A 21,063-nucleotide genomic window follows, 5' to 3' on the forward strand; every position below is an offset into this window, starting at 1 on the left:
AAGGAAAAGCACTCTGCCGCAAAAATACGCTAACCTCCAGGGCAGGTAACTGGCGAGTTAGCTGCCACTAGGCAGTAAAATACCACAGGTTGGCCTTCACCAAATAATAACACAAAATTCAAAAACTAATAACATGCAGTAGAAGGCGGCTAATAGATTCTGCCAACTTGACACGCTCCACTTGCTGGTGGTTTCACTACTGGATTAATGTTCACTCAACTCAACGTGCTGGGTCCGGTGGACAACGAGGTTGTGGCCCTTGCAACTAGAGCCCCTCGATCCGGCAATGCCTGCATGCCGCCAGCGGTCCTGGCTTGTCCTCGCCCTGCCGGACCTCTCTGCTGCTCTCTCCCAACCGAACTCGACACACCCAACCTGGAAAACACTTCACGTCCTTCAAAGATTGTACAGGTACTAGATATTGATGAACGCTGCTGCTGTCACTCGTGGACAGACAACACTAGCAAACGTAATGGTGCCATTAAATAGAAGAAGAAAACAAGAGACCACGGTCCCTATTACACGATGCCAACCTACCAATGGCACCAATGCGAGTCGCACATGGCTCAGACGAAATCAAAATTTTACGCTCAGAATGGACAAGTGTCCAAGCAGCCTGAGAATCATCAGGAATGGAAGTCAATGCGAGAAATGTCAGCATTATTTTCACGCAGAATGTTGTAATGCAACCTACATGAGAAATGATGCTGGCCAAATCTGGAAATGCAGTGATTGTTACTCTTGGTACATAGTACTCAAAAAAGACTGACTAATATTGAAATTCTGAGCTGAAATGGCAGTAGCATGAAAAGTTTGGAGTACTAATGTTAGAGCTGCATCACAAAACTGGATTACAGTCAAGCCTTCCAAATCTGTGAAACAATCAAAAGAGCTTGCTACTCTGATGATGTCAGTGTAGCTATCTCCAGTAGTTTCAATTTTTCGAAGGCTGTGGACAAAAGTATACAGACAGTCCAATAATTTAAATACCAGTCTCTATATACAAGTTGTAAGGTACAAGTTGAGGCTAGAAATAAAATGCTTAAGCAGACCTAGAAGGTCTTATTTGTCCAGATATCTTGTAGGAAGAGAATGTCAGAACTAGTACAAAACTGTGGGAAATGATTACTAGGTAACTAGTATTTTTAAGCCAAATGTAACACTCAGCAATTTAGACAGATTGCTATTTACCATAAACAAGACACGTTAAGTTGCAGGTGGACACAATTAAAAGACACTCACACAAAGCTTTCGGCTGCAGAATCATCAGCAGAAAAGAAACACAAACCATTCATACACACAAGCAAGCACACCGCATGCACACATAGCCACCAGCTCCAGCAGTTCAGCCCAGAATGCTTTCTGGAGTTTCCATTGTTTGACTCAGGAATGTAGATTAGACTCTGTAGTGAAGGAAGGTAACGTAATAATAGTACATGGTGCAGGCAAAAGTTTGGACCACAGAGGTGTGTCAGGCACATTGCTGATAAAGGTCCTCATGCTAGTGAGAAAGTCTTTCTACTTTTTGAGCTGTGTGATGAGCCCTGGATGAAGTGTTATGTGGAGCTTGGGAAAACTACTCAGGAGATGGTAATGTTCACTTGTGGGTGTGATTAATGCATTTTCCATCAGTTGGTCATATTGTAAAGGACATGGTGTGCATCCGAAGGCTTCTGGTAAGACAATTTTTGGACAGCTAATTACCACACAAAACCAGTATTACCAAAACACTATCTATCCTACCCCAGTGCATTTAATTGTGTTCCATAGACATTTCGTAGGGTAAATTCCTTAGAAAGACTGTCCTGTGTAACAAATGTTGTCGCAGTTGGAATAGCTACTAGCCAAATGAAATACTGCAGCCTGCACAAACTCATGGGTGTTAAAGGCACTCATGTTGTATCTTCTATCAGAATAACAGAAGCATTACGAGCAAGTAAAAATGATTAACTTCTAATATCCATACATGCAAATGCAAAGGCAGACAGAATGACATATGGCATGATGCATCCATCAAAACATCACATGTAAGTAATTGAAATTGAGCATATAGATATAACTCAATTTGAGCTACTATCATATTACTGTAGAACTAGTAAGCAGAAAGGGGAAGTGGCTATATATGCACTAAGTGATGTTAATTGGATGGGGAGATTATTGTCCCGTCGACAAAGAGGTCATTAGAGATGGAGCACAAGCTCGGATTAGGGAAGGATGGGGAAGGAAATCGGCCGTACCCTTTCAAAGGAACCATCCCGGCATTTTCCTGAAGCATTTTAGGGAAGTAACAGAAAACCTAAATCAGGATGGCCGGACACAATGTTGAACCGTTGTCTTCACGAATGCGAGTCCAGTGTGGTAACCAGTGTGCCACCTTGTTCAGTAGGTGTTAAGTCCCAGACCCTTTGGAATAACGAATATTGTATTGAACAGCTCTTTGAATGCTTTCCCACAATTGTGGATTAGGAAACACAAACTAATAATACAAACAGTTTGGAGGGCATCAGCAGGAAATGCCTTAAGCTTCATAAAGGAGTACAGTCAGTTTTTATGAAGTTGTGGAGACCTAACTGAAGACTGATACTACAATTTTCTGTTCAGTACTGATCAAAGACACCTAGTGTTGTTTGTGTATAGTTTTCATTATTTGCCACAATAAAATTCACTATTAGGAAGAGTTACACAGGGTGACAACCATTGGCAATTTGTAGACTCAATAGGCTTCGGTGGATTGGATGTAATAGTTGTAATCAATGGCTTATATGGCCATTATGGTCAAATATTAACAGTAAATTGTGGTAACCAATTAGGCCTTGAATGTATGAGGGAAGTATTTTATCACAGATTCGTTAACAGTGACTAGATCACGATGTTTAAAGCTAAATTACAAGATGAACGCTGCAAAGAGATTTAGGAAGCAGACAAGTTTGATGGTCAATTTAACTCTTTCTTAAACGTATTCCTACAGGAATATGAGCTCTGCTTTCCCCTAAAACAAACAATTGGTGTAGCAGGAACTAAAGGTAGATAAGCCTTGGGATTAAAGTACCTCATGCCAAGAAGACAGCTCTGTGTAATTTAAAGGACAAGCTTCAGTCAAGAGTTGGAACTCCATTACCACAAGTATTGTAAAATCCTTCAGTCTATCGCTTAAAAAGCAAAACACATGCACTGTGCTCAAATAACAACACTCCAAAAATTAACTGAAAACAGTTTGGAACGCTATTAAGCAAGAGATAATGCAAATGAAATTGAGTCCCAAGAAAAAAGTTGTGACAGAAATGCCGACATGTTTAATTCAGTCAATACCAGATCCATTGATTGTAGCAGTCAGATGCAGATGCTATAGATTTACTTTGGCACACACTCCTTGGACCATCAATAGACATTAGTTTTTTAAAAAAAAATCCAATGTCAATGGATAATTCAGAATTTCATCATGTCACTGTAAAGTAGTAATTATGCTGTGTATGATGACGGTTCTGACAGGATATTAAAATCATGCTATGACTTGATAGGAGTACCATTAAGGCAACATTGTAATCAGTCAGTGAGTCAGGGCATATTTCCTAACACTTAAATATGTTTTAGCAATATCAGTTTATAAAATTTGAGATAAGCAGATCACATCAAATTACAGGTCATTTTTGGTCCTTCCAGCATTTTCAGGTTTTTTCCAGATAATAGTATTTGATAGAATGATACTTCATTTTTCTAAGTAGGGCTTGTTAACTCCTCTCAGTTAGGCTTTTCTAATGGATTCTCCACTGAGAAAACTATACAAGACCCCACAAATGTTCAAATTCGACCTTACCAGACACAGCACAGATGATAGCTGAACAGGCCTACAACTGGCTCGCACCAGTTACTATAGTCCTTAAAAGTCACAGAGACTCATATCATGTGATTTCAAATGAGGAAAAATTACCCATGCTTGTGCAAGAATTGGACATTAATGTGTATATATAAATGAATTATTACCCACTACCTTGGGGCTTCAGTGGTGTAACAGACTAAACTGGGGTCAATTCATTGATAACTAATAAAGATACTCAGCTCAGCACGATCTGCTCTTAGGAGTAATGACAAGTGTTAGCTTATTCAGCATATTTTTTATTTCTTGTTGTCTTATGGGATTATCTTCTGGCACAGTGCATCTAAAGAAAATAAACTATTTGTTTGGCAGAAGGGAGCAGTAAACATATTGTGTAAAGTAAATAACCACACATCTTCTGGAGGCATCTTTAAAGATGTGAGAATTCCTATGTTCTTTTCCCAGTCATTTGATTCTTAACGCTATTTGTTGTTGTTAATGATAATAATTAGTTTTAGCTTAACTATGATTTGCATGATCATGATACCAGGTACAAAAAAATAATTTTTGTTTGTCTTTGCTTCCTTGTGCGTGTTACCTGGTGCAAATGCATTTAATGATCTCCCATATACTTTAAGAAAGAAAGTTTCAAAAGAAAATTAAAAAAATACCTCATTAGCCACACCTACAAATTATCTGATTATCTAGATTTTAGGATTGACAATCACTGTTAGCTACATAGTAAGTGTTTGCTATAAAGCTGCATTACAGGTAATAGTGTATTCTAAATGGGGGTCTGTTGTTATAGATGTAGGTAAAAGCGATGGCTTTCCTTCTAATTTATTAAGTTCTGTTGTTGTAAGCACAAATAACATTAAGCAGCACAGTGATAATTTATTGTTCCCCCCAGGGGGTCCACAACTCTTTCGTGGATACGTGCGTGGCGAGCACGGGGCCCCGAGCCATTGCAGCCTTCTTTCTCTCCCGGGCTGCATTTCCTTTCCCTTCCCCTCCTTTCCCCTCCATACCCCTTTCCCCTCGCCCTCTCCTCTCCCTCTATTGGTGTCCTTGCTTATGTTGGCCCCCGCTATCCTCCTGGTTCTGTTGGTTTTACACTCTGGCTTTGTTGCGTAATCATCTCCTCCTTTTGGCATTCCTTGGTCCCCCTCTGGGGTTTGACCTCCATTCCAAAATTTCTCTTTCCGTAGTGTGAGCCATTTGGGGAAGAGCACCTTACCTAGTGTCTCCGACGTGTGCCCTCCTAGTATATTCCACCTTTTCTTCTACGTCGTTGTCTGATGCTAGGGTGCATAGCCAGCACGGTAGCCAGCCCGTGTGGTGGGGTCGCTATGTACCCTTTTGGTTGAGCCCCCTGAACACACAGGGATCACACTTCTGATACCTGAGCTGTGACCTGCTCATGCATGCCTTGGAGTGGTTGCTCGTCATCCTGGAGCATCGGAACTCCCGGCAATGGCCGCCGTGCCAGACGGCCCTTGCTGTGGCTGGGTGGCGCCCGTGAGGAGAGCCCCTGATCGGAGTGGGTGGTATCAGGGCGGACGCTATGCAGATGAAACGCATAAGGGTCCAAACCTCTGGCCGCTCTTCTGCGGCCGTCTCTCTGCGTGGTACTGATTCCTCAAGTGCTGCTTCTCTTGCCCCTTCGGCCTTCCCTTCCGTGGCTACCCCCTGGGAGGAGGGTCAGGCCCGTCGTCTAGGGGCAAAACCTTTCCCCCGTTATCTAGTTTGCACCAGGACTGATGGAGATACTTTCACCGGTGTCAAACCTTTATTCTTTGTGGAACACATTGAAGACAAGTTCGGCGAAGTGGACTCCCTGAGCAAGATGCGGTCGGGTTCCTTACTGATAAAAACTGTTTCTGCTGCCCAATCTGCGGCCCTTCGTGCCTGTACCCATCTTGGCACAATTCCCGTGTCCATTACCCCTCACCAGTCTCTAAATATGGTACAAGGTGTGATTTTTCACAGAGACCTCATCCTTCAAACTGATGAGGAACTTCGGGACAATCTCGGACGGCGGGGTGTTCACTTTGTTCGGCGTGTTCAGAAGGGTCCTAAAGATAATCGTATTGATACTGGTGCCTTTATCCTGGCCTTTGAAGGGGATACCCTTCCTGAGAAAGTTAAGATTATGGTCTATCGCTGTGATGTGAAGCCGTACATCCCACCTCCTATGCGGTGTTTTAAGTGCTTGCGTTTTGGCCACATGTCTTCTCGCTGTACCCAGGACCCTCTCTGTGGTGACTGTGGACGTCCACTCCATGAGGGGAGTCCCTGTGTTCCCCCTCCTGTATGTGTAAATTGTCATGGTAGTCATTCTCCACGTTCAGCAGATTGCCCAGTCTATAAGAAAGAAAAAAAGATACAGGAGTATAAGTCTCTTGATCGTTTAAGCTACACAGAGGCCCGTAAGAAATATGCACGATTGCACCCTGTGTCCATGACATCTAGTTACGCCTTGGTTACATCTTCATCCCTTCCTCCCCCTTCCTTACCCCCGTCCCGGACCCCTCTCCTTCCCCCCTCCCCTGCGGCTCCCACACCTTCTCCTCTGGGCGCCGCTCCCCCTCCCCAGCCGGAGAAGTGTCCCACTCCTTCGGCGTCTGCCGGTCAAGGGCGCCTCTCCCGGGATGCCCCTTCCCGGCACCTTCCAGGTCAAAGGTCTGCTGCAGCGCGGCGACCGCGAGAGCCGCGGTCTATCGGCCCCCAGGTCGCCCGGTCTCTTTCTGTTCCTGATCTTGCTGCAGCTGGCTCCATTATGCCACACAGCCCTCCTCGATCTCAGCCTGAAAAGAAGAAGAAACATAAGTCCCGGGACAAAGAGCCTCTGGTGTCACCGGAGGTCCCTTCCCCGGCTTCACAACCGGATTCTGACCTGTCGTTTATGGATGTCGCCCCCTCCTTGTCGGTGACAGGTGGGGACCCGGCGGTATGACTGGATTTAGCGTGTTCAGCCCTCATTTAAACCATCGTTCTGTGGTTCTCCAATGGAATTGTAATGGCTACTATCGTCACCTTCCGGAATTGAAATCCCTTCTTTCGTCCTACTCAGCAGCTTGTGTGGTTCTCCAGGAATCTCATTTTACTGATGCTCACTCACCGACCCTCCGTGGGTTCCGTGTTTTCTGTCGAAATCGGGTCGGACCCTTGCGGGCTTCTGGTGGCGTTTGTACGTTGGTCCGTACAGACATTGCTAGCACGTGGATTCCTCTCCAAACTACATTGGAAGCGGTTGCTGTTAGGGTCCACTTAGACTCTGCAGTCACAGTATGCAATCTTTATCTCCCTCCTGACAGGAATCTTACACCTGCTGCCTTAACCACCCTTCTTCAGCAACTTCCTCCTCCCTTCCTCCTCCTTGGGGATTTTAATGCTCATCATCCTTTGTGGGGCAGTGCCTTTCCATCTAGACGAGGTCTTCTTATAGACCAATTTATTGCAGACCACGACCTGTGCCTTCTTAATGATGGCTCCCCTACTCATTTCAGTGCTGGTCATGGTACCTTTTCTGCCATTGATCTTTCTCTTTCTTCTCCCTCTCTCCTCCCTTCATTACACTGGTCGCCACACGACGACCTTTGTGATAGTGACCATTTCCCGTTGATTATCACGCTCCCTTCCCGCTCCCCGATGGAGAGGTTACCTCGTTGGTCTTTCCACCGCGCCGATTGGCCTCTATATACTGCACAGGTCGAGTTTTCTCCCTCTTTGTCGGGTTGTATTGATGACGTCCTACGTGACGTGTCTGACGCGATTGTTCGCGCTGCTAACCTTGCTGTCCCGCGCTCATCTGGACAATTTCGTCGTCGGCAAGTCCCGTGGTGGAGTACGGCCATTGCCATTGCCATCCGTGATCGCCGTCGAGCTTTGCAACACTTTAAGAGGCACCCATCTGTAGCCAGCCTTTCTACCTTTAAGCGCCTTCGCGCTAAAGCCCGTTATTTAATCAAACAGAGCAAGCGGATATGTTGGGAACGATTCGTTTCTTCCCTTGGTTCCACTGTCCCTCTGTCACGGGTATGGGCTACACTTCGCTCTCTCCAAGGTTGCCATCGGCAGTCCACCCTCCCAGGCCTTCACCTCCCAGATGGCATTTGTACGGACCCATTAGTTCTCGCAGAACATCTTGCGACCCATTTTGCAGTGGCATCAGCGTCGGCCTCCTATCCAGCTGCTTTCCTTCATCAAAAACAGCAGGCTGAAGCTGTCACCTTATGTTTCACCACTTGTGAGTCAGAATCTTACAACGAACCTTTCACTGAATGGGAATTTCTTTCTGCTCTATCTGCTTCTCATGATACGGCTCCTGGCCCAGATTCCATTCATAACCAGCTGCTTCAACATCTCAGTGCTCCACAACGGCACCATCTTCTTCGGGTGTTTAACCGTATCTGGCTCCAGGGTGACTTCCCTTCTCAGTGGAGGGATAGCATTGTGGTTCCTGTCCTTAAGCCTGGTCAGAACCCCCTATCTGTTGACAGCTATCGGCCAATTAGTTTGACCAATGTTGGTTGTAAGTTACTTGAACGGCTGGTAGCCCGTCGGCTCACTTGGGTCCTCGAATCTCGGGATCTATTGTCCCCTTACCGGTGTGGCTTTCGAGAGGGACGATCTCCAATCGATCATTTGCTTCGCTTGGAATCCGCAGTTCGGCAGGCTTTTTCCCAGCGCCGCCATTTGGTTGCAGTGTTTTTTGACCTTCGCAAGGCCTGTGACACGGCCTGGCGCCATCACATCTTACTAACCCTTCATCAGTGGGGTCTTCGGGGCCCACTCCTGATTTTTATCCGCCAGTTCCTGATCCATCGGTCATTCAGAGTTCGAGTTGGTACTGCTTTTAGTTCTCCACGGACCCAGGAGACGGGCATCCCACAGGGTTCTGTCTTGAGTGTCCTTCTTTTCCTCATTGCTATCGATGGACTTGTGGCCTCTGTCGGTCCCTTGGTCGCCCCTGCCCTGTATGTGGATGATTTCTGCATTTGGGTTAGTTCCTCCTCGATGCCATCTGCAGAACGGCAGCTCCAGGTGGCTATACGGCGTGCCTCTGCATGGACCCTCTCCCACGGGTTTCAATTCTCTCCTTTAAAATCGCGGGTGGTCCACTTCTGTCGCCGTACTACGGTCCACCCTGATCCAGAGCTCTATCTCGCTGCACAAAGATTGCCTGTGGTTCCACAGTTTCGTTTCCTAGGTCTTCTTTTCGACAACAAGCTCACTTGGCTGCCCCATATCAGACTCCTGAAGGTAGGATGTTTCCGTAAACTCAATGTCCTTCGCTTCCTTGCCCACTCCTCCTGGGGTGCGGACCGTTCCCTCCTCCTCCGTCTTTATCGTGCTCTAGTTCTGTCACGTTTGGACTATGGTTGTCAAGTTTATGGTTCAGCTGCTCCTTCCACGCTGCACGTGCTGGATCCAGTCCACCATCGTGGTATCCGTTTGGCCACCGGTGCCTTCTCTACTAGCCCTGTTGATAGTCTCCTGGTTGAAGCTGGGATCCCCCCCCTTTCTGTTCGGCGGTCCCAGCTTCTGGTGTCTTATGCCCTTACTATCCGTTCTTCTCCCGCTCATCCTTCCTATTCTATCCTATTCCCAGACCATGGGCGTCGCCCGCCTGACTCCCGCCCTCAGGCGGGTTTACCGGTTGGGCTGCGCCTTGCGTCTCTTACCCGTGATTTTCGGCTTCCTTCTTTGTCCTGTCTTCCTCGCTCCCTCCCCTCCACCCCTCCTTGGTTAGTTCCTCGGCCTCGAATTCGGATGGATCTCCGCCGTGGTCCGAAAGATTCCATCCCCCCGGTGGTGTTCCGTTCCTTTTTCCGCCAAATTTTATGGGAGTTTCGGGATGCTGTTGTTTTTTACACTGATGGTTCTAAATCTGCTGATCATGTTGGGTATGCCTTCACGTCCTTTGTTGGAACGGAAAATCATCTACTGCCACCCTCATGTGGGGTGTTTACTGCGGAATTGATGGCAATTTCCCGGGCCCTTACCTTTATTAAACAATCCCAACACAACCGCGTTTTGTTATGTACGGACTCGATGAGTGGCCTTCTTGCTATTGACCGGTGTTTTTCGCGCCATCCCTTGGTCTCTGCCATCCATGACCATCTCGCTGATCTTCACCGTGCTGCTTGTTCCATTGACTTCCTATGGGTCCCGGGCCATGTGGGTATCCCGGGTAATGAGCTCGCTGATCGTTTGGCTGGGGGAGCAGTTACTTACCCCCCGTTTTCTGTAACCCCTCCTGCAGCGGATTTACGGCTTCACATCAAATCCCACTTTGCACAGTCATGGGCCAATTCTTGGGAGGCTACTCCACTGTCTAATAAACTTCGTGCCATTAAGGTGACTACAGGCCCATGGCGTTCTTCCTTTAGCCTCTCCCGCAAGGACTCGACCACACTGTGTCGTCTCCGCATTGGCCATACCAGGCTGACCCATGGTTTCCTTTTGCGTGATGAGCCACCCCCGCTATGTGATTGTGGAGCCTTCCAGTCAGTGGCCCACATTTTGGTTGAATGCCCCCTTCTTTTGGCTCTGCGTGCTAAGTACAGACTCCCCCACACTTTACCTTTGATGTTGGCTGACGATTCCCGGATGGTCTCTCTGGTTCTAGGTTTCCTCCGGGAGAGTGGTTTTTATTCTCAGTTTTAAAGTTTTTAATCTCCCTCTGGTGTTGGGGCAGGGCGGTGAGTGTTTGGGTGTCTCCCACTGTAGGCAGTGTTCAGAGATTCCCGATTCACCTCCCTGACCGGAATCCTCTTTTCTTTCCCTTTTACTCTGTTTTCACCCCTTCTTTTTAAGGCTTGGTTAGTTTTTCTATTCCCATACGTACTTTCTGCATTATAGCAGTTGTACCTTTTAAGTCACAGGTGGTCTTGCCTATGCTGTTTCAGCATAGTGTTGGGTTCGTTCTCTTGCCAACTTCCCTCATTTGTTTTTACTAATGACAACGTGACTGCCCTTTTACGTTTCCCCTTTATCCGTTTTATTTTTCTGACTATACTGAGATGTCCCGTTAGCAGAATGGAGTCTATTTGAAACAAGGGACTGATGACCTTGCTGTTTGGTCCCTTTAACCTCAACCAACCAACCAACCAACCAACCAACCAATTTATTGTTAATACTGCATACAGGTTGAATTAGTAAGTGTTGTTTGCCTCACTTGAATGCGTTTCTTGACTCATTCCTCATCTCTAAGGTTTTTCCTTCTTCTTGAGATCCACAGAATGGGACAAATGAATGAATGAATGAATTAACTAAAAGGAATGCTAGTAGGTTATACTTTGAGGTTTTCTGGAACGACCCTCGCATACAAGCGTGTAGTGCAAAGTTTTATTGATGTATTCTCAGTTTGACCACTGGTGTTATGATCATCATTTTTTGGGTGGTAGCAGTGGCTTATTTGGCAGATGCCATATGAGGAATTCATTTTGCTCAATAATCTGTTTTTTGTATCCATATTTGTAATTATGGTCTCTGTTGATGCCAGTCTCAGTACACTTCCTTTTATTAGCCTTCAAATAGACTTCATTTGCTGCCAGTCGCCTTGGTCCCCAAAACCTATATGCCATCACATTAATAATTTTTTTTGTGTCCTCATTGTGTTTAAACACTCGCAATGTAGTGATAAACTTGTTCTATCTCTGTGAGCTAGGAATAACCGTATGTGTGTTGCTTTGGCAGAGTTCATTAGTTAAGGAAAATTTATTGATCAATCATTATATATTTGAATATAAATTTTTCTTTCTCTCTGGCTGTCAATATATAAAATAGTTTTGTTAACCAAGGTTGTATAAGAATACAGTGGAAATTTGATTTTACATTATCAGATTTTATGCTTTTCCTATTTCTACACCGTAAATTTGTAGCCCCTGTGAAAAACCCATAAGATCAATGCTAAAAATTCCTCGTTCTTACGTTTCTTCATAGTAAGACTTACTCAATTCTTCTTTCTTACTCAACGTCATGCTTCACTTCATCCTGTTTTCTACCTATTGGCATTTGATGTGACTAAATCAGTTATAAGTGGAACAAAAGACAGATGGTTTGCACCATGGGTGATGGCAGAGTTAATGGATTATTTTAGGCTGTTACAGATAGGGGAGATGTGAGAGATGAAATACTGATGTAATCCACTATTGACATTGTCTACAGAGTTCGCAACATTTAACTTCACTGTGCAGTGATGATGGGTCGAATTTGTTTCACACTACTTTTTGCAGCAGCTGACAATCGTAATGTGGTGGTGCTGTGAAGGCGACGAGGAATGAGGCTATCAGTGTGCCGATCGCTATAGCGTCATGTTGATGTTTGTGGATCTGTTAGTGACAGGAGAATCTCAGTTGTAGCAAGAACTCTTTAGGGGAATATGTTTGTGGTTGTGCAATGTGTGAAATATTTATGATAAGGAATAATGTGAATGTTATTGCTTATGATTTCACTTGCAGCAATTTAAGCTGTCGTCTTGGGTTCAAGCCTAATCATACACTCGGAAATCGCCACATATTTGGCAACAAACAGTGAAGTATGTGTGAGAAGGAACAATATGAATTTTATTGCTGCTTATTTAACTCACAGGAATGTAAACTGTTCTCTTAGGTTTCTGTCTAACCACTCACTCGGGAATCACCACACATTCGGGAAATATATGGACAAGTATTTATTTCATCCTTTGTTCTCTAACCAGATGGAAATGTTTAGCAAAATCAAATTTTGCAGAACGTATTGTATTACAATCATAACAAGTATGATAACACACTAAGTTGAAAAATAATTTTGGCATGCAACAAGTTGCAAACCTATAACCTCTAAGCCATCTAACCATGACATTATCCATTATGCTACAAGTTCCTCATCTGAAGTCAGTATTATGCATTAGTTATCATTAAATCTCTTGAAGCCTTACATCGTTGATGTTTTATTAATACTAATATACTTTCAATGCACCGTTGCTTTGAAATGGCATAACACACACATACATCACATACTACAAAGGAAATGAATAATTGAAATTCACACAGTTCACACGGGGGCTGTTTACAAGTGCTTGCGAAAGTCAATAGTTGAAAGCCTACTAGTGATATCACCGCTGCAAAAAGTAGTGTGAAGCCACCGAAAACATGTGTCTGTTAGAAACATTATTTCCTACAGTGTTTCGATCTGCTTACGACTTTGTGTCTTGTCTTGTCTCTGTTTCTGTCCACAATGGCAATAAACATTACTCAGTGTATTTGCATCGTTTGCAATGCTATTTGTTGTATTGTTTTCGTATTACGCGCCACATCATGTCTAGAGACGAGGAAACTGTAATTTGTGACCTGAAGGCCATAAAAAGCATTTCTCAGTGTTTAGTAGTTGTGCGGAATAAGGTTGCATTTATCAAAGAATTTTGTAATTGGTTTAAAAACTACGATATTATTTTGGTGGAGAATTTGCGTAGTGGGTGATAATGGTTGATGAAATCGGATTAGTTGTTGTGTGAAATCAATTTGCAGATTTGCATACAGTAGTCTTTGATGAGTGAATACATACTACAGAACAACTGATGGGAAAATCTTGTTACGTATGGGAACTGAGTGTGGAAGACAGCTCTAGTTTCCGTAATTTCGCTTGGATATCATCTAATGATTTTGAATTTCTGGCTAATATGGTATCACCATTTCTTAAAAAAAAGATAGAAATTTCAGGAAAGCAGTTACAGTGAGACATGCTGTTAGTCTTAGTTTTTTGTCAGTGGGAGATTCATTCCAGAGCCTTGAGTATTTATTTTGTGTTTTGAAGGCTACGATAAATGACCTTATTTTGTTTTCTACACAGTCATTCTCAGTATTCTACCAATGTAGCAGCAGTTTCATGAAGAACGTCTCGTTTTATTGGTGTTTTTGTACTGCTTGCTTCATATATTCCACAAGCATCCATCAGCCTGGTACAATGATAAACAACATGACAAGTCTGCTGCCTTGTCCACTGCGTTTTTTCCAGAAAAACTTAATACAGCAAGAAAAAACAAAACACCTAAAAGCTCTATACAACAGTCAACACAATCTGACATACAAACACGTACTTGCGCTGTGCAGCGGTGACATACGATAGCTGGCCTGAAACATTGTTTGCTTTGATCTGTACTGACACTGGTTCGGATAGGTGTTTTCATGGTTCAAAAGATGTTTCCAAAAGATGTCCACATCAAGTGAGTAGAAAAATATTTCAAGCTGAGTGTGCATGTAGCTTTAAGTCTACTCAACAAAATTAAACTGCCATTGGCTACAGAAGGAAAACACGCATCACCACATGTTAGATTCTGACACTTTTCACTGTACTTCACAGTTTTTGGTTTAATTCACCATGTTCATCAATTTTTGCTTTTTTCTCAGTGAATACAAAGGAAAGATGCCACAAAAACATGTATTTTAATGTATAATTTGTGGTTGTAACATGTTGGAAAATAGCTCAATTACCTTGTACCCAGAAACCAATTTCAATTTTTTGATGAGCTTTTACTTGAATGAAATTTTCACTTTGCAGTGGAGTGTGTGCTGATATGAAACTTCCTGGCAGATTATAACACTGTGCTGGACTAAGACTCGAACTCGGGACCTTTGCCTTTTGCGAGAAAGTGCTCTACTGACTGAACTACCCAGGCACGACTCACTAGGAGACAAGATACTGGTGGAATTAAAGCTGTGAGGATGGGTTGTGAGTTGTGCGTGGGTAGCGTAGTCAGTAGAGCACTTGCCCGTGAAAGGCAAAGGTCCTGAGTTTGAGCCGTGGCCCAGCACACAGTTTTAATCTGCCAGGAAGTTTCGAATTTTTACTTGCTGTTACACATCTGTAAATTTTTAAGGACTGATGAAATTCATTACCACAAATTATTGTATAAATATTGTATTGTACATTTAATTTCCTTCACTTACTCAGATTTAATGCAGTTGGTGAGGATTATGATTTTTAATCATATATGCCAATTAGATGTTTTTGCTTGTATTTTAGGGGTTTTAACATTTTATTCCATTGTACATTTTCCTCAATTTTACAGTTTTTAAGTCTGGACCCCATGAAAACTTAAAATAGGGATTTCACTATGTATTTAAACATAATGTGTTAAATATCCTCTTTCATATTGAGGTGGCTACAAGGGGCACACTATATTCCAGTTCTGAATTGTGGGTTTACTTTGATTCATAATGTCATCCTCTGGATTAATTAAATCAGAAAGGTTCCCAAAGAACTGTTTGACAATAAAATGATCACAAAGTTTAGTACTGTGCCTATGAACTGAGCAAAGTGGACTTATTCACATTACAACTCTTTCTTACATATATGATGCACTCTGTTTTTGTTGTCGTAGGGATCTTACGTGTTCTTGGCATAATCTCTAAAATTTACAAAATAATTTTTAATCGCACTGAAAGATGATGATAGTCGTTAGCAGTGAATGCTAAGATGTTTGTGGAAAATATGATCCTCCTGCATATAAAAATTAACATTTTAATAAAACTCGTTGACTGTGAATGCATGATGCTGAAGGACACACCACTCCATTGCTGTTAAATAAAAATGGTTATGGGGCATGGTTGGCAATGTCCCTACCACCTTTTACCAACACAGCACAGTTCCTGCAATTTTCAAAATTGCACTTGATTCTGTACATGGTTTTGGAGAACTTTAATTTACGATACTGTTTTGCTGAACTTATGATTTCCAGTTGTCTCGTGCTTAACCAGGTGTAATATTGGGATTCAAATTTGTTGAATGTGTACGAAGGAGTGCTGAAAAGTTATGTCTCCGAATTTCTTATTCTGTTCTCAGTATCGGTTGAGGTATTACATGATATTCATATCACTCTGTTGACTTTCCTGCTTCACTGATGCAATTGCAGCCATTGCCACTAGAGGGCTTCAAATTGTAGCCTGTAACATGGTGTTGTGTAACATATCAATGTCAGTGTGTGAGAAACAGCATGCTGTACTCAAGTTTCTAACTGCAAAAAAAGGTTTGTACATGGAGAACCCTCTCCTTCAGCATGGCAATGCCAGATCACACATAAGCACTGCCGACATCTGTGACAATCTGACGCCTTTGGTTCACAGTCATTGATTGCCCTCTATATAGTACCGACTTGGCCTCAGCTGGTTTTCATCAGTTTGCAAAACTTAAGTAATACTTTCGAGTACTTCATGTTGATACTGATGAAGCAGTGCAAGTAGAGTGAGGTTGTAGCTCCGTCAACAAAGTCAAACATTCTTCAGTTACTGTATAAACAAACTGGTTTCTCTTTGGGAGAAATGTGTTCCTCATTGGGGTGACTATATTGAGAAATAGGTACTTAGACATGAAGAATAATGATGTAGAGTGTTAATAAAGTTTGTTTTACTTAAAAAGCTTCAATAGTTCTCACATGAAAAATTCAGAGGCATTACTTTTCAGCATGGACTCATGGAACTCTGTGGACTGTTAGGATTTTTAGGAAGATATGAAACTTATTTCTTGTTCAGATTATGGATAGATTTTGATTATGAATTCCATTTCAGTTTGCAGGCCCGGAAGTGAACTGGATTGATAATCAAAAATTTATTTTTACTGTTGGTTTTCAACTATACTCAACTGTCTTCACAAAAGACCAACATCTCCATAATCTGTTTGCACATACAGAAAAACTGTTGGATGTAAAGCTACCCCAGTTAACTACTGATTCAGAGACTTGTAAAGTTCTGAAGGTATGTCAAAATCTGTTAGTACAACCTTTTCAAATCTTAACTTCTGCATTAGCTGTTACAACACATTTCGTAATCATAAAAGTGAGTTACTGTTTTACTGTATAATTTTGTTTGCTTGGTTATGAGTATTTGTATGTTCTCTGCTTTAGGCGGCACATGCTATTCAACTTACAGCTGCGATAACTTTTCTTCCAACTCTTCTAAATCATCTGTTTACATTGTTAGTAGTCTCAAGTTCTGAAGAAGTTGGATTAAATATAATAAGAGTCTTGATTCATATTGTTCATATGATACATGAAGCTGGAAGAAAAGATATACTACAGTCATATGTGAAGGTGAGATATTTCGTTATTTAACAGTATTTGGCAGACTTAATATTTAATTAAATATATTGCTTGGATGACTAACACTCAAACATTTGTACATAAACAAGTTTATTGTTCTAAAGCTTATTGTAGAATGTAACATGTAAAATAATAATAAAAAACGAAAACAATGCTACTGTCTTGGCCTCGAGTGGGAAAAAAATTTGTTTGTCTAATAAGATCAAAATGATCAAAATGTAATGATAGTCTAAAAAGAAGAGGTCTCAGCAAGAGATCGACTTTTTTAAATCATCTGTATGGTGACATGGCTTAAGGTCCCAGGTATAACACCTTACAGGCATTCATCCCGGTGAGCCCTTGTTTTTGAGTAACTGATGACAAAAATTTCAGGATTTTGCATGATACTTTACAGCTTTGCAAAAGTGATATGTAAAAGACTGGTTGCATAGTGTGATGGTTAAGATACTGGCCTCTCATGCAAAAGGCTGTAGATTAAAGTTTCATCAGAAACTTTGAAAATTTTTATTTTTAAGTAGTTATCGAAATGACTTTTGTCATTATGTTTTTTCAATTAAGTAGGTTAAATGTAAATTTTTTTATTTCTATTCCTTTGTCACATCATTTTAAGCATGACTTTTTCAATAGCTCTCATTTTTTTCTTCCAGTCATTCTTTTTCCATTTGGAAGCTTTGTACATATGGATTTAATTCTTTTTATGTGCCTAAGGTAATATGAATTATTCAGGAATAAAGGAGATGACTAACCGAAGGCAAAAGGGCTGCATCATCGATAGGTACACAAATGAAAGGTTCAGAGCTTGGTTACCTTTTAGAATCCATTTCCTTTTTCAAGCTCGTAGGAAAAACAATGGAACATACATGCACTTAGCTGTCTAACTTAGTTGACTGCAAGATCTTTCCTGGCCCACGGTGAGTATACTGGGATGAGATGGGGGTGGAGAGTGGGGTGATGTGAGGTGAGGGATGGAGAGAGGCATGAGGCAGGGAGGGGTTGAGGAGAAGTGTCTAGCAGCTCATGGCAGAGTGGGGAACCGTCTATGGGCTAGTGAGCGGTGCAGCTGGTGGAGGCAGATGGCAGATGGCTGTGCATGCGATTTCGTAGACTAGGACGTGAGATAACAGCACACAACTAGCTGATGTGGGGATACAGATTGGGTGGGGGTACTGGGACCGGGGTTGGTACACACACACACACACACACACACACACACACACACACACACACACTCGGAGTTTGCGGGAGGGAGCAGCAAATTACCTTAGGTTTAGGCCAGGAAGGTTATGAAGGTGAAGGACGTGCTGTAAGGATAACTCCCATCTGCAGAGCTCAGAATAGCTGGTGTTGGTGGGGAGGATCCATGTGGCACAGGTTGTAAAGCAGCCATTGAGATGCGAGATTTCAATGCCTTCGTCACAACCCGTGCCATCTGTATCTTCCTAACCATCACCAGGTTTTCTGAGCTGCACCAATGGGAGTTGTCCTTAAACACATCCATTGTTCTTGTAACCTTCCTGGCCTAAACCTAATGTAATTCGGTGCCCCCCCCCAAAAAAAAAAAAAAAAAAAAAAAAAATCCCTCCCACCAACAGAGAGAGATAGGTGCGCGTTTACGCGTGCCATCCCTGTCCCAGTACTCCTGCCCAATTCATGCTCCACACATCAGCTAGTTGTGTGCTGTTATATCATGCCATAGACGGTGAAATTGCATGCCCAACCGTTTGCCAGCAGCCTCCTCTACCTGCACTCCTAGCTAGACCACAGACAACTCCCCACTCTACCATGAGCTGCTAAACGTTTCTCCTCAACCCTCTTCCCGCCTCTCTCTATCCCTCACCCCACCCCACCCCACACCGCCACCGCGCCCCATTACACTCACCATGGGACAGTTCACTGAGCACGTTGTAAAGAGACAGGCATGTACCTGTGTTTATGTGTTTTTGTTTCTACGGTGTTGAAAAAGGAAGTAGATTCCAAAAGCTAGCCAAGCTCTGTACTTTTTGTTTGTGTGTGTATCGACAATGCAGCACTTATGCCTTTCAGTGAGTTGTTGCCTTTATTCCTAAATAGTTCATAATTCTCAACAAGAACTTTCCATATGTTATTGTTATGCATTTGAAACTACCAGTGTATCGGTTAAAACACAAAAGACAAAATAATCTCTTTATATTTACCGTGTAGTGGTATATAAAATATGTTTTTTCTAACAAGATGTAAATTGTTTTGGATGGTAATCGTCATTAAAACATAAATTTTTATTGCTGTATGGACAAAGTAATGCAGATGAAGATTCAAACAAGAGATTATAAATAAAACAAAATTCATGCAGAATGAGGAGAGGAAATAATGAATGCAGTAACATGGAAAAAAATATAGGTTAATAACACGGAAGAAACTAAATCAAAGTTAATAAATAAAAATAATTTAAATCACATGAATTAAGATTCTAAGCGGAAAAACAATATTAGGAAGAAAAATGAGAGAAAATTAATATGAAGATTTAAATAACATTACAAGGGGGAAAAAAAAAAAAGGCCATTTGACCCAAGTAACTGAATAAAAATGGTGACCAAAGTTGTTTCAATAAAGATTTAAAGCTAATGTGTATGCAGCACCTTTTGCTTATGAGGTCAATACCTTAATCATTATGTTGTGCAATGAATCTGTTAAATACTCCTTTAGCAAAGCTGTAGAGCATCATATGAAATTCCAAAAATTTTTTTTGTCAATTACTCACAAACAATGGCCCACCAGGGTGCATTGCTGCAGGGTGTGATACTTGGGACCTTAACCTACATCACCATATAGTTGATTTCAAAAAGTTGATCCCACAACTGGGGACCTTTCCTTTTAAGTAATACTGATAAACAAATTAAAAGAAACGTGTTGTTGTTGTGGTCTTCAGTCCTGAGACTGGTTTGATGCAGCTCTCAAAAGAAACATACAAAGACAAAAAATGAAAATAAAAGTGAGCATCAGCAAAAAGACTGAAACGTCTGATCATTACAGAGTCAGTATGCTCAACAAAAATGTGATTTCAGAGGCACTTGTCTATATTAGTGTTTTTCATAGTAAATTTGTGTTGGAATGGTATTTCTGTTCCCTTATATGAACATATTCAGTGCGGGAAGAGAGTTTGGCGCACAATACACACATTTTGGGCTGCCTGCAGTTATACAAAGAATGGACACTGAATAACTGAAGGCCGGTGAATAAAGTCCAAGTCCACGTTATGAGAAATCCAGCCAGAGTCCAATACCAAACATAGGCTAAGCTGGCAGCACCAGTCATCAAGAAGAGGGCAGGCTGCCATGTATATTGTAAGCATGTACATTCAATACGGCACTGGCTTGTTACTGTGTTGGTAGATTTATCCCACTCTGGAAACCACAAGATCAGGCCACATGACCTGACGTGTCAGAGGAGAGTGTTTCTCCACTCTGTTGCTGTATGGTCACTGTCACCGGTGGTGGTAGCGAATAAGTAGTCTCACCCTCCGAGTTGCTGAATACAGCAATTTGACTGTAAAATTACATTTTAAGTGATATGTTAATCTAGTCTTTGTCCTGTTGTTGTTGTTATTGCTGGTTAATAATTGTTACAGTTTGCAAGTTCTTTTGGGAAAGCAGATTATGCTGTATTGTGTTATTGATCTGTGTTAGGGGCTCAGAAATGTGTTCAAAAGTGCTGTGAAATTATATGTCATATTGTTAAGTGCATAGTATTCTGGGGTTAGTTTTGTAACTGTATATATTTTCTGTTATTAAATTTTGTATAGTAGACAAATTGAGTAAACACAGACATGTGTGGTCTTCAACATACGACTGTAGAATATGATCCAATAGGTAATTTGCTCCATAGAGTTCACAATTGTGAAATGAGAATAATATTACACTACCTGCTGGAATTTGTAGATGGATATGTCCTGACTACATACGCATAGAGAAAAGAAAATTCTATGAAAACGACAATTCGAAGTTGGCACTTTTCAGCAGAATAATGCGAAATTAGCAATTTTTATGAGAGGTCACAAAATTTCTAATTTTCCCATATCAAAATTTTATAAATCTGAGCATGACAGTTTACTGAACTTACAATAATCACGGGTGACTGGAATTCGATAGTAGGAAAAGGGAGAGAAGGAAACATAGTAGGTGAATATGGATTG

The 21,063-nt window shown here is 42.1% G+C and overlaps 1 protein-coding gene across 1 annotated transcript in view; it reads left to right on the top strand.

Annotated features, from left to right (window-relative positions):
• LOC124615809 (dedicator of cytokinesis protein 9) overlaps positions 1-21,063 on the top strand; it is a 343,132-nt gene that overhangs the window by 158,374 nt on the left and 163,695 nt on the right. Inside the window, exons 17-18 of the mRNA XM_047143949.1 lie at positions 16,366-16,551; positions 16,701-16,886. Coding sequence (XP_046999905.1) covers positions 16,366-16,551; positions 16,701-16,886 — 372 coding nt within the window. The remainder of the gene's footprint in view (positions 1-16,365; positions 16,552-16,700; positions 16,887-21,063) is intronic.

This window comes from Schistocerca americana, chromosome 5 (genome assembly GCF_021461395.2).
Source record: "Schistocerca americana isolate TAMUIC-IGC-003095 chromosome 5, iqSchAmer2.1, whole genome shotgun sequence".
Classification (NCBI taxonomy): Eukaryota; Metazoa; Arthropoda; class Insecta; order Orthoptera; family Acrididae; genus Schistocerca; species Schistocerca americana.